This window comes from Lepisma saccharinum, chromosome 18 (assembly GCF_977018435.1).
Source record: "Lepisma saccharinum chromosome 18, izLepSacc3.1, whole genome shotgun sequence".
In the NCBI taxonomy this organism is placed as follows: domain Eukaryota; kingdom Metazoa; phylum Arthropoda; class Insecta; order Zygentoma; family Lepismatidae; genus Lepisma; species Lepisma saccharinum.
This window is the reverse complement of record NC_139246.1, coordinates 50,681,638-50,701,296: the sequence shown is the minus strand read 5'-3', so window position 1 is coordinate 50,701,296 and position 19,659 is coordinate 50,681,638. Positions and strand designations below refer to the sequence as shown.

At 35.3% G+C, this 19,659-nt stretch overlaps 1 protein-coding gene across 3 annotated transcripts in view; it reads left to right on the top strand.

Annotated features, from left to right (window-relative positions):
• LOC146002569 (uncharacterized) overlaps positions 1-19,659 on the top strand; it is a 205,775-nt gene that overhangs the window by 122,249 nt on the left and 63,867 nt on the right. For all 3 annotated transcript variants that reach the window (XM_083140509.1, XM_083140510.1, XM_083140508.1), the window contains exons 16-20: positions 1,761-1,865; positions 4,825-4,935; positions 6,061-6,192; positions 8,381-8,475; positions 9,366-10,272. In XM_083140509.1, the coding sequence (XP_082996635.1) occupies positions 1,761-1,865; positions 4,825-4,935; positions 6,061-6,192; positions 8,381-8,475; positions 9,366-10,272 (1,350 nt within the window). The remainder of the gene's footprint in view (positions 1-1,760; positions 1,866-4,824; positions 4,936-6,060; positions 6,193-8,380; positions 8,476-9,365; positions 10,273-19,659) is intronic.

Here is a 19,659-nt window from a genome sequence, read left to right as displayed (position 1 = left end):
TTCTGCTATATATTTATTTTATTTGAACATTTTCAACGCAATTTTAAATATGTAAATTTTTCAAATTAAAATTTGTATCAAATTTATAAACTCAAAAAAGCACAGCAACATGCACATATTTAAGAAACCAATTTTGTCAACTATTAATTACTTTTCACATCACAAATTATTGTAGAATATGTAAATATGTATGAGAGGTCTTTGTAACTTTCGAAACAAATTGGAAAAAAAAGCATCTACAGAAAGAACAATCGAATGAAAATACATATCTACTTTTGTACTTTTTTTGTATATAAGGGAACATATTGTGTAACTTGCTATGTAACTAACCAACCAAAGTTGATGTTCACGTTTTAATGTTCAAATGTGTTCCAAACTGTTCAAGTTACAAATACAAAAGTTTTCAAGTTGAAAAAACTGTGTATTACCGTATTTAAGCATGTATAATGTGCACCCTAGTTTTTGATGGGAAAAGTGACAAACAATTATATCTCATATGTAATGCACAGTACAATCCAGATTCAAGAAATGGCTTTCTTAGTTGTAGGTCTTAAAGCTGTTGCTATGCAGATCAAGAGTGAATGATATCATACCTATTCACTTGTTGCTAGGTGAACCAAGAGGAGAATATAGTCACCAACTCATGTCACCTCACCCCTCTCCCTCCATGTGTTTAGCATCCCAAAGCTTTCACTATTTAACCACCTTATTTATTCTGTAATAGTAGAATGTTAGATCAAAATTACATTATGGATTTGGAGTGCTTAGGAAGTTTTCTATTATTTCTTGCCCAACAAATACCGCTGATACACATCCATGTGATGGGAGGTGCATGCTTGAATTCTAACAGACCGGCACTGTTCTTCTTGGTGTCACAGAACATAACATAACATTACTTACAAAGTGAAAAATCGTGGGAAATGGCCTTTAAATTTTTATACATGGTTTTGCTCATTCCTTTTTTTCTTTTTCTAATAGAAACTACAAAATATATACTTTTTCCATGACTAACATAACATTTATATAAGGCATATTCATGACCCTCAAACTAGCAGTTAGCAGCACAAGATTTCTTCCATTAAGGCATTTACACACCCCATATATATATAATTCATATTTGGCCAGTAATACATTTTAATTGTTATTTTATTTTTTATTTTTTCTTTCATCCAAAGTACCATAAAAATCAGAATGTTCCTTCATTTTGTGATGAGCTTTGCACATTAGTTTCACAATCTTGAATGGAATATTGTTGCCATATTCAGAAATTGCAGCATTTAAGCTTTACAACGATATGTAGCATGATAGGCTTCCATAAACATGAAAGATCAATGCAAGTGTCACAAAATCATGGAATAACCCTGTACAGTTTCATGTTGGCTGTCCAAATTATTCCGTGCATAATACGCACCACAGTTTTGGGGGGCAAAAATTTTGGAAAAAGTGTGCATTTTACATGGGTGAATACGGTGTGGATTGTTCTGAAAGGTTTCAACTGTCAGGTGCTTCTAGGTGGCAGCACTTTCTGGTATGTATTTGTTTCTGAAGGAAGATGTCATCCATTTTCTTGGATGTCCTGCCTTCCATGCTGATACACCTCACCTTTTATTTGTGGCTTTTTTCAAGCAGTAATTGCCAATGAATAATGCATGTTTATTTAAAATTTCTGTTGTTTTTATAATGGCATCTGTTACATTTTGTTAGCTTGTAATGAATTTTATTATGTACCTGTATTTTGCAATGTTTTTTTTTCCCGTTAGGTTGTTGATTTTAATCTAGATGAGAATGATCTTACAATGGATGACATACACAAGCAGTTGAGAGCTTGTGAAGCTAACATAAGAGCAAAGGATGAAACCATAAAGGTAAGATTGTATTTTTATGTCTTGCTAGGGTTGTTAAAACAGCTGTTTCTGAATCCCTTACTACCAGGGCTGAGCCGATACCAATATCGATGCCGATACTCTCGCAGATTCCCACACATATCAATCCCGGTACTTGAAATTTGAAATATAGTAAAACCTCGTTCATCCGGACCCCCAATAAGCCGGACTTTGCTTAATCTGGTCAGGCCAAAAAAGAATACAAGGTTTGTCAACAATCGCATTCGTTGTAGGTACTGAATTGTATGTACAGTATTGCTTTACATTTTACTGTACTGTACATTTAGGCCTATGCCCTTTAAATACACCATACAAAATGTGTTTTGTTGCTATAAACTGAGTTTTAATGCACTTTCTACTGTTCTTTTAGGTTATTTCAGTTAATCCAGACTTTTGTTAAACCGGTCAACTTATCCCCCCCCTTCATAGTCCGGATTAATGGGGTTTTACTATAATTAAGTTGTTCAAAGTCTTGGTTAAGATTAGTGTGTAAATATTCCATTTTAATTGTATGCATCAATTTACCAAGACTTTTTCTTTAAAATATTCAAGAATCACATAAGAATATTAAATTACATCTACAACAAAATGTAGTCTTTTCACACAAAAATAATGCAAAATGGGAAGAAACTTCGAATTTTGCATAATTTCAAAGATAATTAGTCTTTGCAAAAGTGCCACGTGCCATTTTTGTATACCCCTCGAAAGTTCAAAATGCCGGAACAGATACCATCGGCTCAGCCCTACTAAACTGCATTTGTGTTGATGTGGGCGGATGACCTTGTAGCCATTTAAAATTGATTATGGTTTTTATAAATATTAGAATGTAAGTACAGTGGAACCATGATTTTATTTTTCAGGGGATCATGGTGAAAGAAGCTTAAAAATGCAGTTGAATGTAAAATGTGGAAAAAATTTTATAACCTGTTGCTTTCTTGGAACCATGAAGATTGAATGTACAGTATGTTCCAAAAGTTGCACAACCCAAACCTTTCTCTCTTGTAACATGAAAACCGAAAAAGATATTTACACCAGGTTTCTGCATTATAATGCCTCATCCATTACGATATTTTTCAATACTTAACATTATCAGTTTCCTCCATGCAGGAAATTCTATAAATTGATCAATATCAGAGGTATTTCCAACCAATATGAGTCATGTGCAGCATTTGATAGGCTTGGGACTGACAGTTATATGGGTTAACGTCTAGTGGGTGTAAAAATTGAGATTCCACTGTAATTCAATATCAGAATTATTGGTGTATCTCAGGGTGGCTACTCACCGGAAAATCTGGGAATTATGTGCGACTTCTGTTTGAATTTTTCTCCATAGACGTGAAACTTTTATTAATTGAAATCCCATTGTAAATAAAAAGTATTAGTCATAGATGACATTAATTGTGATCCAAAATTTGCTTTATTTTAGATAAGATAATGGATTGTTGAATTTTCTTTACGTACTGAGACATGAATTACCTCTTGTCATCACTGAAGACATTTGCATTGACTGAAACTGCATTCAATATTGCATGAAATAATGGGAGTATATTTAAAATAATCAGTAGATTTCACTACAAAAGCTTGAGTTTGCATTCTCTGTTGTGGACAAGAATGTTAGAATAACAGATGCTTTGGCTGTGTCCGAAAGGTGCAAGACTGTACTTGAAGCGAGCATCCTCCGAGTATGGTCTTGGAGTGCGGACTTCAAGTCGTGGACTGGAAGTGTTGTCTTTCGAATTGCACTTCGACTGCGGCGCCAAATACGATCAGTAGATAAATGAGTACTCGTTGTTTTCCCAGAGTTTTAAGCACTTGTTTTTCACCATAGAAATCACATAGCATTTTCAAATGTTTGTACACATACATTTCCACACATTAGAAGAACTTCAATCAATGCTGGCTTTCTACATCCGTGATTTAAAACAAATGAACGAGTGCGAGAATCACGTGTCCTAGTCAGCAACCATCTGTACTGCATGCTGTGCACTTGCATACTTGTCTTCTTGACACTTTCGAACTGTACTAGGTGACATCACTTCTGTCAAGACTATACTTCAAGTCTGTACTTTGTACCTTTAGGACAGAGCCAATGTCTATTGTCAAGGTTTAAAATAAACAGAGTACAAAACTATGTGTGATTTTCTATTTTTATTGACAAAGAAGAGGGATCTGGAGAAAATCACTTTTATATCAAGGTGATTTTAATGCAAACTGTATTCAAGCATCAAGTCCCCCCTCCCCCAACCCCCATTTTATTCATACTGATCCAGCTAGTTTCCAAATTTTGAAATATTATTCTCTTACTGTATATTAGTTGGCTTATTTGAATATTTTAAATTGGTAGAGGCATGCATATTTGGTTTGATGAAAACCCAAAATATGAAATTACAAATTGTAATGTTAATTTTTCATGTTTCTGAAAGGTATGAGGTTCATTTTCCTACCCCATTTTTTCACGAAGTGATGCGAAATGAACTGGAAAATGCAAACTAATCTCTTAAAAACGAAAGGTATAGTTTATTTACCAATGCAACACTTTTTGAAGTTTGAATTATCCTGTGAGTTATGAAATTCACGGAAAATTGATTGATTCTACTGTAAATATCTGAGAAGCAAAAATGGACCCCTTTGTACAGAAATAAACTTAATACTCTCGTTACTACAGAAATGTGTTATTAGAAGGTATATGTTTATTTTGTGTGATAGGTGCAGTTTTAGTCAAATTTGGGATTATATTCACAATTTTAAAATCAAAATATCATTTTATATACTGCTTTTGATCTGATTTTTCTGCTATAACATCAAAATTTTATTTTATTTAAGCCTACCGCTTTAGAACCCGAGATTGACAGTTTTTGTACCGAAATTTTGCTTTTCTGTTTACCATAAATATTCGCCTCTAGTAATTGGCATTTCCTAACTCTGTTTCCTTTGATTTCAGAATTTGGAGAGTTTACTTGCCGAAGGTGGCAAAGACTTCATTGCAAATCAACAAGAAATCGAAAAACTGATGAAAGAACTCGATGAGAAGGACCACATTATTGTCCAATTAGTGAGTATATTGTCATGGATCAATGTAGTGTGCAATTTTTTTTAAGTGCTGAAATGACAATATTCATTTTTTTATTTTTTTGGCCACAATTTTTTTGTTCATATATGCACGCTGGCTAATTACGGGTGAGAGTGGATATGGGATACCGTCCCCATTCCTTTGACGTCTTAAAATGAAGCGACCAGTCCTGGATTCATTCTTCAAATCCAACAAAAAACCTTGTGACAAGTAGAAAGAAAGTGAATGATCCCCCTACCCCTACAGCAGCTCATTCTCTGCGACTGGTGTGCAGAACAATGTGATAATTGCAGAATTCATGTCTCCCCCTTTTTCTTGTGGAATGCAATTGTCTGCATAGGAAATATAGCTTGTTTGTCTGTTGCATTGACAGCATGGTAAAACTTAAAGCAAGGAACATTTTCTTTCTTCACACTGCTGATAAAACTTCTGTTTTCGACAATTGCATTATCTTTTGAAATGTCAAGGATTTTCTCTTCTGCCGGTCTCATTGTTTTTACACTGAAGCTGGTGCCAGTGTTTTGTTTAGCAACTGCAAAATTGTAGTTTACCGATAATAGCAATGACTCATTCAGCTGAAGGATAAAACTTCATTCTTTTGAATCTTGCAAAGGTACGATAATGAAATTTGATCTGCAGAAAGAAAAATAGTTGAAACAATTTCCTGTTCTGCACCTTCTGATAAGCAAATTGTTAACTTTTATTTTTCACCTGACAAGAATCATCTTGAGCACTGCTGGAAGGAAATGAACACAAAGTTCAATATAATATAATTGCCACTTTTCTTCAGAACCATGCTGGTCTAGTCGGTAGGACATCTGACTGCTGCAAGAGAGACCCGGGTTCGATTACCAGGCTGGGTGGTCTAAAGTCGGAATTTTTCTGGCCTTGTCCCTGTATAATGTGCGAGCCTCAAATCAATGCATACCTGTGGGCAATCCTGGGAGATAAAGGTGGCTGGAGCATGGTGCTGATCACACCACATCCAATGTTATCAAAATCGAGAATGTGTGGGGCTCAGCCATAATTATAATTAATTTTGAGTTGTTAAATATGGAAGTAGGTGTAAGTTATACATTACATGATTTTTATCTTGTGTATTTACAGGAAGAACAAATAGGAGATGACAAAGAGCAAATTAATGGATTTCAGAGTTGTCTCACTCAAAAGAATTCAAGTGAAGAAAATAAAGATAAGGAGATTGAAAGATTAAATGCGACAGTTGAACAACTCCAAAAGGTAGTTTATGCTTTCATGTAACACATGAGATTCTTGTGAGGATGTGTATTAATAAATTACCTAGGCCATTGTTTCTCAACCGCCAGGCTACAGCCTGGTATTAGGCCCCAGGCTTCAATTATACTGGACCATGAGGGGTTCTTCTGAAATTTGCCATTTTAGTCTGCTCAACAATTTTCATTAGAAAATGTTTTGTAATCAAAATATTCTAACTAATTGGACTATTTTGGTGTTCAGAATGCAACAAACAATGAAAATCAGCACTTACCAATTTAATTTAATAATGTTGACTTGAAGACCAAAAGATCTCATTAGAACGTAGTCAATAACTAATTTGTACATAATTTACATTTTTGTGAAAAGGCCTTGCCATAATTTATTTATTAATATTTAATTTGAAGGGAACATTTTAATTAATGTATAATTTTTTTAAAATTTAGAAATATATTTAAGAATAAAATTATCGAGATGGGGCATCAACTTCTAAAACATCAACTTACCAGGCTGCAGTCTCATAAAGGTTGAGAACACTTACATAGGCCAAATCTACATGTACTGCAATTAGATATAATGGTACACACAATTAAAATAACACATTTAATAAAAGCTTTGCAATGAATTAATAGATTACATAGTTGTCTTCACATCCTCGATCTGTTTGAAGCCATTAGCACTGCATGTTTGGTCCATGTTTGGACTGATTAATCGGTACTCTATCGGTATCGGCCGATATAGTAGGCATATCGGTGTATGGGTTAAATTACCGATCTGATATATCGATAAATATCTTATAATTTAGTACAAAATTCTGCCATTTTGTTGTATTTTTTATGGATAATCTTGATGCCCTACTTTCTAGAAAAATAATTGTCTAAATATTCAACTTCTTTTGCACTGCAGTCACCTCGAAACACACATTTGTTAAGGAGATCAATGAACATTTCAGGTTCTTCAAGAACCATGTCTAATTTTATATCAGATCGGTAGAATATCGGTTATCGGTATCGGTAAATTTTATATCGGTACTTTATCAGTATCGGTCAAAATTTCATATCGGCCCATCCCTAGTCCATACAGTGTTAGTTTTCACTTTTTGAAATTAGAATTTGTAAAGACTCCTGGATAGCTAAAAGGTTAGCGCTCTTGCCTATGGAGTGAACAGTCCTGGGTTGATTCTGTGGGAGCTTCATCATCATGAGGGCGATTGGGGAGCCTACTTGAAAAGAAGTAGAGGCAGTCTCCCGTCTCAAAAGCCAGCAATTGTCCCAATAAGCTGACGATGTGTCAGCCAATGAAAAAGCCTCTTGACAGTCCATGCCTCTTAGAGGGCTCTTACAGCTTGGGAGTCTAGTTTATTCATGATACTGAATTAACATGGAACGTGCTTACATATCCACTTGTGACATTGACGAGTTAAGTTTCAGAATTTGTAAAAAAAACTTTGGACAACGAAACTGCAGTTCAAATTTAGAAATTTATTTTACAAATATTTTGTACATGAATTATGCCTTTATGCTCATAAGATACAAGAGAATAGTAAAACTATGGATTCAATTTGAGACTATACTAAAACACCAGACTTGTTGATTAGCAATGTTATTGATGCTCTCTTGCTATTAGCAAATTAGTCCCATCCTAATCCTTCCCCACCCAGTCCAAAAAAAAGCTTTTAAGCCTTATCTTAATCGGTGTTTGCTTTTTTTTAGCAAATTTTCTTGCATGTCCATCTCACTTTTGCATGCAAAATGTGAAATCTGAAAAATTGAAACTAAAAGAAAATGCACATTGTAGCAAATGTCCATTATTTCAGAGTTTTTTGTGAATGAAAATTTGATAACTGTGTAGTGTTGCAAAGGTTTAAACACTTTATTGCAACAATTAACATTTTTTCAGTGTTATTCCAATTAAATAGAAATAAAGGTTCCTTCCAACTTAGTACAGAATAATCGGTCCAGAATAGCAGCTTAATTCTTCTTTGAATTTTTAATAAGTCTGTGTATTTGTGTGTGTGGGTATTGCATTTTTTAATGTGACTAGCTAGTGAAAAAAATTCTAGCTGCATGTGGAATGCCTGTTATTAATTATTTTCTGTTGTGAACATGGTTAGGAATGTTTCATAAGCAATTGAAGATATGAACAAAAGGTCAAGCTCACAAACATTCTTATTTAAGATGACTTTTGTTTCCAGGCTCTAAAATTTAAAGACAAGAATTCGGAAGTAGTGGAACATTCTTTGCAAGAAACACTGAAGAATAAGAACAAGCACATTGAAGATTACATCAGGTTAGTTCATTTGTTCAATGTCCAGTACAGTGGTTGTTCGCTTTATATCTGACCATTTTCGATTTGGTGCTGCCACCTGGCGTATCATGCTGAACTATGGGTCTGCTGGCAGGAGCAGTGTTGTGTCTGACCTTGTAGGTGCGTGAGTGTTGGTAGCGAATGTTATCAAATGGCGCCGAAAATCAACCGGTATTGGGAGGGTTGCATAATGGCCCTTTTCCATGCTAAGTTTTCATACGTACACATTGTGAAACAGTGTCGGGAGAATGGGTTAACACTCGGGGTGACTGCTGCGAATAAAATGCTGTTTTTGAGATTTAAAAAAAAAACTTTTTCAAAAAAAGAAAAAATAAATTACAAAATTCAAATACCACAGTCTTGTTGCATTTCAAATGCAATGCTCATTAATGCATTAAAGCAGCATAGAATGACAGTTGGAGACAACACTTCCCAATACTGTTACTCGGAGGATGCTGCTTGGGAAGTTTTCAGTGCCCTGAAGTAGATGACACGCGACCATTTCTTTAAAGTATAAGTTCAATATTGTATAACTAAATTTTTTCCTAACATCATTGTTACTACTGTAGTGGACAATGTAAGTGCAATATTCCTGCAATAGCACTGTATATCTCATTTTTCACACACTTTAGTTTTTTGTTATGTTTGTTTTACCTTTGTCCCCTGCCAATTTATGCTAGGTTATTCCAAATAGTCTGAGGTTTATTTTGTAATGCATGATACTCTTGGTCCCATCCACCTCAGGACTCTACTGTTAGAATTGAAATGTCAAGCATCATTTTTCTTTTTGCAATAGAGTCGTAGCCACTTTATCTTTCCGGTGAAAAGTTTTATGGAAATAATTATAATAGCATCACTTTTGTTTCTTTCAGGGAGCGTTCAGATCTCTTGCTGGAGATTGGTGAACTAAGGGAGAAAGTGAATAAAATGACTCTTGAAACATTAAAGCAAGGAAATGCTTTCCCCGAGACCAAAGATGCTGAACTCAATGTGAATCTTCCAAATGAAGCGTATGAGAAGTTAATGAAAGAAAAATCTGACCTTCAGAATTGTCTGGACAAAAAAGAAGGCGAACTTCTCAATCTCAAAGTTCAACTTCAGGAAAATAAACTTTCATCTGAAAGGGGTGTCAGCGAAATGTTCTGTTCGTTCATTACTGATGAAAGTGAACTCAAGTTTCGTTCCGAAGAACGGAAGCAGTTGAAAGAACTCCAGGCTGCTGTTAAAGAGTATGAAGTGGTGTGTCAAGATATGGAGCGAGCAATAACTGAGCTGAAATCAAAAGAAGAGAGACTGTTGCAAGAAAATGAAAACAAGGATGCCAAAATTGCTGAGAAGAATGAAGTTATTGAAAGACTGGAAGAGATAAACCAAAAGTGTACTTGCTCAATGTTGTCCTCTCAGTTGAAGGAACTCCAGTTGTTGTTGAACGAAGAGAAGAGTAACAATGAAGAATTGGCCCAAAAACTGAAAGCTAGTGAAAGTGTAGTGAGTTTAAAGGATGAGTTAGTTGAACAAATAAGTCAACTTGAAGATAACGTGTCTAGTCAAAAGAAAACCATTGATGAGAAACAAGGCGAATTGCATAGAGTAAGTGAAGAACTCTGTGAGTGTAGGAAAGTCATGGCTCTATTGGAGGAACAAAAAGCATGTATTCAGAAGGAAGCAGATGAGTCAGCATCAATAGTAAGCGATCAGCTTCAGAGTCTGTGTGCCCTCAAGGACCAAAATAATGAATTAATGGAAAAGGCCTCATCCCTGGAGCACAAGTTAGAAGAGGTAAGTTGTAAGATTAAAGTTTTTGATGTAGTTACTCATAATTTTGAAACGATAATCTCAATAGAGAACCTTCACCTTTAGTTAAACTAGGCACACCCCTGTGTGGGGGTGATGGAGATGTCTGATTTTTTTTTTCTGGACTGACATGTACTTATTATTTTTTCCTGTTACTCGTAGACATTGTAATATTTGGTTAAGTTCATGTAAAAATTTGTAATTGTCAGGGAAAAATGTAAATTTTGTCCTGGAAAAGTCAGGGAATTTCATTTCTGCTTGTTTGTAGCCACCCTGATTCTTCTAATGTATGGCTTCAGGTTTAAATGCTTGGTAGCGCACCACGCAGACATCATGAAAATATCTGTTTTGTGTGCAAGGCACAGGAGGGATTTTTGATTGTGCTTCAACGTCGTCTAGTTTCTCATTAAACTCATGCAGTTTTACCCTTTGCTTCTTATCAATTACAGACCCTGATTAACTAAATTTGTTTACAAGTATCCAAACACTGTCTGTGTGAAACAGGAACATCAAGAAATTATGTTGCAAAACTTATTCTAACTTCCTTACAAGAATTCGTAATGACGTAAGGAGTCGTACATAAGAATGCTTTGTTTCAAATTGTACGGATAGTGTGGCATTGTTAGACTGCAGAAAAGCACCAGTAATACGTAAACTAAAACTAAAACATTTGTTAACACTTTAACACTTCACAAACACGTGCAAACTGGACACCAGGTGTAGGTCTAAATGCCGGTAGACACGATCCCACTTCATGCCACGCTAGCTGCCACTCCACGGATGCCTCGACCATAAAAGGTACTGTATTTTTGCCTTGAGACTTAGTCTAGGAGCAGTTGATTTATTTTCACTGTTTCCTTGATGAACACTTCGTTCTTATGTGGATGTCTAAGAGGTAATCCGTTAATTCAAGACTTAAAGTGGTGATAGGCTTTAAATGAATATATGTTCTCAGATTTTACATTTTCTTGCATTTTAATTAGGACTGAACAGATACCGATGCTCTTAACAGATTTCCACCGATACCAGTACAGGTACTTTATAATTGTAATAATTAAAAAGTTGTTCAAAATATTGATTAATTTTATTGTTAGTATTCCACTCAAATCATACGTCTCAACTTACCAAGATTTTAGTTTCAAAATATTCAATAATTACACCAGAATATTGTAGGGGTGTGCAGGACAGAATTATTTTGGTCAGGACGGGAAATTTTTTAAATCCAGACATTCGCGCTGGAAAAATTTGCAATTTCCTGACAAAGTGGAAATTTTCGGGACTCTGGAAATCTCGAATTCTACATGTCATTTTCACCTTAAGTGATTGTTTTTGCATTTCTGGAATAAAAACTAACTATTTCCGAGAAGTTCTGATCACTTACAATGCAGAAAACGTCAAGAATTAACAACTTTTTAAAATGACCATTTAGGCTGCTCGGGATCTCAAAGTCGGGAAATCATTTTCCAAAATCGGGATCCTGCACATCCCTAGAATATTGAATTACAAGTTGTGTTATCACAAAATTCAGTTTTACACAAAACTGATGCAAAATTAAAAGAAACTTGGAATTTGGCATAATTTTCAGGATAATTAGACTTTGCAAAATTATCGCACAGCATTTTTGGGGAGCCGTAGAAGACAAAAATGCCGAAAAAGTATTGGGAGGTATCCGTAAATAAATTCCAACTCATACTTTCCGATACTGATACAATGGTATCGACTCAACCTGAATTTTTTCCTACTTTTTAGATGACTCTGTTGGGGTGTTTGGTTACTTTGGGATATCAAGATGTTACAGAGAGATGGTCTTTTAAATATTTAAGGAGGAGAGTGCTTTAATGTGAATTGTTTGTTTTTGACATTTTGCATGAAGGGTGTCCATAAATAGTTCCATTTATAAAAATTTAGTTTAAAGTGTTAATACTAGAGCAGAGCCGATGCCAAATGTATCAGTATTGTTAAGTTTTGGTTGATTTTTTTTTCACTGATAACCATTGTTTTTGAGTGGCTAGATGTGCAGCCAAGAGAAACAACTAATCTTTTAACATTTATTTTCAATGCTTCATTCACCCTTCCTTGTAACAGGTTGAAAGGCCAATACAAGAAGTTCCATGTAGATTTTCCAAGAAACGCTGGATGAACCTCCACTCTCCTGGGAAGCAGATGGCAAGATGAAATGCATGAGTAAAGTGAAAACTGCACCCAAACTTGACCTCAAAGGCATGTAACCCCGTGATAAAGGCTATGTGGAAATAAAATAAATCATTCATTGCCAATTCTTGCTCACAAACTTGTGGGTTAGGTGGACTTTTTATACTGGCATTACTATCACGCCAGGCTGATTGGAGGGTTATTGGAAAAGGGGGATGAATGTTCCTGTGGAATTCTTTTTCCTTTGTTTTATCTACATTCAAGCGGGGATAGAGGTTTAGGATTCAACTATTACTTCTTGTGCTCTTTCCTTCCGTGTGTCTTTTTTTTTATGTGATTGCTGGTATTAGTCTATACTAGGGTTAAAAGTGTTGTAGTTACACAAAAATATCTGTGGATTGTAGGTCTTCTTCAATTTCATGTACACACCGTTATTTCTTGTCGTTTGGGTTGATAGGACAGGGAGAAAGGCAACCGTTATTAAAGCAGCGCTCATCTGGCTGGCTCTCTTTTTGTCTCACTCTCCCTTGTTCTCTGTAATTTGCAATGAAAAGAAGTCTCTGCAGTATCGTCCTACACCATCCAATAGAAGACTTACACAGAAGGGAAGAGCACAAGAAGAAATTGTTGAATGCATAATTCTCCCTCCCTGCTTGAACATAAATAAATCTAATTCCACATTCTTCATCTGTCTGAAGAACTCTGCAGTCATCTGCCCCGGGAACAGCCCAGCGTGATAGTAATGCTGGTTTTAAAAACCCACCTTTCTTACCTCATGAGTAAGCAGGAATTTGAAGTGAATGATTTATTTTATTTCCCCTTTACCAGGTACTTACATGCTTTCGAAAAGTTTGGGTGCAGCTTTCCCTTTGATCTTGTCAAATCATCTGCTTCCCAGGAAGGTGGTGGGGGTTTGTACAACATCTCTCGGAAGAACTACATGCGGAACTTCCAGCCAGTCGCAAGCAAGAATGAACAAACTTTTGAAAAGGACAAATGTCCTGACTGCAATTCTAGTGACTGAAAAACCATGGTATCGGTGGCAAATTTCAACCGATACATATCAGTATCGGTTCAGCCCTGGTGGAGTGACTTGTTTTTATTGCAAATGACAGAATAATGAACTGCAGGGCATACACAGAACTGGTCAGATGAATAGCCACTTGAAAAAGTCTTGCACAACATTTTAAAAACTTTTTTTTTCATCCTCTGCACCTAGAAAAATGTTCACATATGGGGGCTGCTACTTCTTGTGAAGTAGCTTCCCAATTGTCCTGACGATGCTGGATCAACACTGAAATTTTGGGGTCACCCACCGAAATCGAATATGGGATCGCTTGCAGCAAAGGCGTGAGCGTTAACAACTTGTACATGGGAGCCATGTTATAATGTCACATTTGAATAATTTGGGAGTTATTTAATGTCATGATGTGATGAGTTAGCATGACTTAGTTTTTTTATAAGGTCAGGGTATCTGAGATGGTGATTTTGGCTCACTCCTAGTTAATACCAATTGATGTATATTATACCAGGTGGCTACTCTTTTGGAATTCCTGGAATTATGCGTGAATTATTTTCCATAGACATAAAAAAATGCAACTTTTATTTATGCAAATCCCATTGACTTAATACATTTTTATAAATGCCCTGAGGCAAGTTTTGTAAAATGTAGCTTTCATTTTTATTGAGGAAGGAAAATAAAGCATAATTCTCTCAATCCATTTACTTTGTTAGTGTCTTTTGCAGAACAATCTATCTGACAGAAGGAACATTGAATTTGAAATTCTTAAACAATTAACAAGTTTAGATTAGTATATCCCGTAACATTTGTTTGTGTTTGTAGATGTATTTCGAGTCTGAGAATATGTGAAATGGCAAATGTGAACTCTGCACCTTAAATTAAATATTTTACATATATATACCATGTAACTAGTTGCAAAAAGATGGCTTTTTACCAATTACAGCTAACCTATTTTGCTTGAAGTTACTGTTAGAAGTTTACAGGTTTGTAGTGATATTTTACAACTAGCTAAAAAAAAAATACATGATGGAGCAGCCAAGAGACAGATATTGGTCAATTCCAGTGGACACATATTACATAGTGGTTCAGATACAATTTTAACCCTAGCTTACCGAAGGGGGGAGGGGGGCTTGCAGACCCGCCACCTCTATTTTCTAGATTTTTCAACTGTTTAAAAATAATTACATTGATTCCTAGGATGTTCCCAATATTTCTTTATTACTTTTGTTCATGAAACCATAAATGTAATGGTCATTAGGAGGCAAAATACACTTGGACATAACAGGCACCATCTTTGAATGTGTGTCATTTGAGACACCCATGCCAGTGACAGTGCACAATTGGTTGGTAATTATGGTAATTATTGTAATTATTATATTTAATAAACAGCACTTCTGCAACCTAAAAAGCATTAATAAAAAAGTATGGTTTGTGAGTTTTAGTGAATGATAAAATATATATGTAAGACACTCATGCAATAATTGGTTATTATTTTTTATTAATTATAGTATTTTTTGTAATTATTATAGTAAATAAATAACTGCACATATACAATGAGCAAAGAAAACAGTGATTCAATAATGAAATGGTTTCTTGAATTTTAGTGATAAAAAAAGGTAAGCTGCCCCCGGTTTGTAAGTTTCTTGTATCGCACGGGTACTTATAACTAAATGTGTAGTCCTGATGAGCACATCTGACCATGAAATGGACTTCAAAACAAGTTTTTACATGTTTGTGTCTCAATTTAAATGTTGGTCATAAAATATGAAACAAATGTTAATATCAAAATATTCGATGTTTCAGGACAACTAGAAATTTATACTGTTAACACACATGTAGAAGTATACATAATACGTGAATTTGTGTATATATCCTGTTTAACAGAGCTTTGAGACGGAAGCGATATGGCTCTTGGAAACCAACCCTTAGAAGTAAATGCAACTTTTTGAACCGAAGTGCGGCAACAAGCTAAACATGTCAGTTGCATGTTGCTCGGACTATACTGTTTTCTTAATGCAATGGCGTGTATTGTGCCGCTTCGGTCTGTTGTTCTTGCATGTACAGTGGATGTTTTGCTTTATACTGAAGTCTGTCGCTTGTTATCTGTGACTTCAGTCTGAAAGCTCCTTCATTGGCACACAATCATGTCGCCTCGGTCTTGTTTGTGCATGTGTGGTGGATGCTTGCTTACAGACCGAAGGGGCCCATATCACTTGTCACTTCAATGTGACCCCTTCCCCCACTGTCATGTGTTGCTTGTGAATGCTCTCTATACTTACACTAGTGGCAGAAGTTAACTCACCTGTAAAAGTTTGTAATTCACTGAAAGTAAAGTTGAAAATGTGACAACAGGTGACACCACTATGCTGGAATTTCACTTGATATTTATAGAATGTTTTTAAAGCTGTTTTGATATGTCTTGGAAATTTTAATCTATTTATCGACTGATGTTTATGTAATATCAGTGTGCAGTCCTCTTCTATAAGCTTTTTCCTCTGTTATCGGTATGCTCTTAAGTTCTCACTGTCTTTTAATACATTCTCGCTATGTTAATCTTCAACATTGCTGATTGTGAGTGGCTGCATCAGCCTACTGACGAGTTATTATGGGGTCAGTGGTACGTATACCAGAAGTGATTGTGTGTAATTTTAACCTACAGTACCTGCTATTGTCGTGCTATTTGTATTTGAACCTTGTGAAGTATTAGTGCCCAATTGGATGTAAAGGCGGGAACAAGTTTGCATTTACCAGCAACTATGGGGGGGGGGGGGGGCGAAAGGCTAATATAAGCCAAGAAATTAGGGCCAAGGCATGTGCATATAAGGAAATTGGATGGTCAAACCGACAAATAGCAAAACAATTAAACATTTCCGAATGCAGTGTCCGTAGAGCAGTTATACAAAGGGAGGAAACTGGCAGTCATGAGGATCGGCCTCTCTGTGGGCGTCGAAGGAAGACATCTTTCGTCGAGGACAACCACATTGTCATCCTCAGTAAGCGTGACAGAAGGTGTTCGGTAGTGGACATATGCGCAGAAATAAATAAAATGAGAGCAACAGTGTCTGTTACAACAGTGAAAAGTCGTCTGCGTGCGCTGGATTATTTGGTCGAGTAGCAGTTCATAAACCATTGTTGAAAGCCGTGCACAAGCGTAAAAGGCTGGAGTGGGCCAAAGATCATGCTAACTGGACCATCAAACAATGGAAACAAGTACTTTGGACGGATGAATCAAAATATGAAAAATTTGGTTCTAACCCGCGCCAATACATTCATCGCCACCCTGGAGAAAGAGTTTTCAGGGTTGCATATTTTCTGGAATTTACGTGCATTTTGCAGTTGCAGGAGAACCAATTACAAAATGAACGAATGGTTCATTTTCACTTCTGAATTCGGTTCTTGTGATTCCAGTCCCCCCAAAAGATTCAATTCAGAAACTTGTTCCTCTCGTCATTATGACTTCTGGTCTGTTACGTACAAAATTATGGTTCCTTCGCATTTCTATTCTATATTTATTCACTCTCAGATCTAGGTTCTTGGATCCGTTACGACACTGGACGGGTGCAGAGGCAGAGTAAAAACAAAGTGACTCACTACTTCGTTTCCTCCGTGAACCCATTCTGTGAATTTGAGTCCTTCGTTTGCAACCTGATCAACTGGTTAATTTGCTCGTTGTTGTAGTTTTTACATTGCAGAGATGTGTTACACCCGAGAAATTAGTGATTTTATGCAGTGTCAGTGATGTCATTATTCGAATATGCATGTGTTTTGTGCATGTAGAACAAATTTATTTTTTAAAAAAAAAACTGGTGCGAAATAGAGGAATTAAATGTTCGCTGGTCACACATCGTTGTTAGGTTAGGAATGTTGGTTTGATGCTGATAGTAATTTTACGTATTTTTGCGTGTAGAATAAAATTATGCTGAAAAGTGGTGAAAATGGACCCAAGTTCTTTTTGTTTTATTTTTACGATTTCATCGTGCTACAAATGCAAATTTACATGGTTCGATTTCGATTTATGTCTGTTCACACACACTGCAGAGTTTTAGCGATTACTTAAGATTTTGTCAATATACGCTTTTGTGGTTAGGTTAGGTTAGGAAGGTAAGGTTTGGTTGTCTTAGAATTAAAATAAAGACCCTGAATGCACTCTACTAAGGTTCAAATTTATTTCTACATTCATTCCCACTAGTTTATAATACTTACTGTCGTTTGTCAACCGAAGAATACCTTGTCCATGGGAAGCATGTATGCTTGCTTAAGGTCATTTTGAAGGATTTTTATTTCAACATAAATAACTTTTTTCGAATCCAAACAGTGCTCATTATTTTAAGGAAGGTTCAAATTTCGTGTCACAATAATTGACAATATTCTATGATAATTAGTCTTATTGCTAGGAAAATTTCGAAAAAAATCGTAAAACATTTGGAACGGTTACCAAACATGGGTTGGAATGCGGGATTTTGGAGGAACCGTTGACCCACTATACCCCCTCGAGAATTATGTTTATTTGTTTAATAGACAGATTTCGATGTTTTCCGTAATATAAAATTGGTTCCAGCATGTGGAAAACTCAAATAATGGAGAGATTTGATTCCAAAGTATGGCCTGCGCATATATTTTTTTTAGGTGTATGGTTGGTCACCGGCCCCATTCACGTTCTGAATTTCCAAAATATGTACTATTTTCAATAAATTAAAAAATATAATCTTTAAACTTATTGCATATTTTCTCAAGGTACATGACCTAATTTTCTGTTTCTCATTTGTATTGATATAATTGAGGTTGTATACAGGTTACATTGTAAAGCTTTGATATATGCCACAATTTTTTATTGATTTTTTTTACACCACCTTAATTGTAATGACTTAGTGAAAATGGGGAAGTACAATAGTTATTTATTTTTTCATTGACTAGCATTGTATTAATCACTTGGTAAATTTTCAGCTAATAACTGTGTATATTCATAATAATTAACGTGCCTGCATATTTAATTGAAAAACATGTGGTCTCACAAAGGTTGAAAACCACTGCACCAAGCATCCAAAATACATCACTAGTTGATCCATGACTAGGTTTAGCGGCCATTTAACCAAATTATACATGATGTATTGGAAAGCCAGAATACAAATATATTTTACTGAACACAAAATATAATGTAAGGAGATTTGATACTAGATTTTCAAAGTGTAGAGCAGTATTTTCTTTTTTTGCTTCGTGTACATGTTCATATAACAAATTCAAACATCGAAAATCATATCATACTTGTATCATATTTGTGTTAGGTTCTGTTAAAAACACACAAAACTAATCTAGTTATGTGAAAATGTTTATACTACATAGATATATTTAATAAGCCTACCGAAATATGAAGATAACACTGGGAAAGAACAGCCCATTCAAAGCCAGCTTTTTGAAGAAACTGTTTGTCTAGCTACGAATTTCATATTGCAAATTGTATTTTATATTTAGAAATGAGTGTCTATTTTACAGTAGGGAGATAAGCAAAAACCATGGAACAGGAAAAATACTGCCAACTCCGGTATTTTCATTGATTTGAGACATTTTGTGAAAAAAGCTGAAAAAAATGCCACGGAAAAACTGTTTTTTTTTTGTTTGTTTTTTTTCAAAAAAGCCAGTTTTTCCCGACCACTTCCAACCCTACATATAACTGAATGGAATTTAATTTTTTGTATAATTGGAATCACACAAACCCTTTATATTGTTAATATATTGTGTAAATGTGTGTAGGTGATGAAAGGTGGTAATACATAAAGTTGAAATAGAACAAATGTCTGCTCATACCCTTTAATTTTTGGAAAATTCGCCTTGAAAATCGAGAATTATAATTTAATATTATCGTGGTCACAGAGTGGCTACCCTGTTATAGCAATTCTTATTATTTTTCACCTTGAATTTCTTGAAAATTCACTTTTGAAAAACTGAAGTATCCATCCTATGTTACTTTTAGACATCTGTGTTGAGGGGAGTCATTACCCTCCGTTCAACCCCCTCCTTGATTCTGGTGCATAAAAGTGAAACGCAATTGCAGTGGAACCTCGATTTTACATTTCTCAGGCAACCAAGTTGAAAAAACTTAAAGTGCAGGAAAATTTTAGTCATTTTGCTCTATTGGGACCATGAACAGTTAATGTAAAATCTGATTTCCACTGTATTAATCCTTCGTAACCAGAGTGCGACCT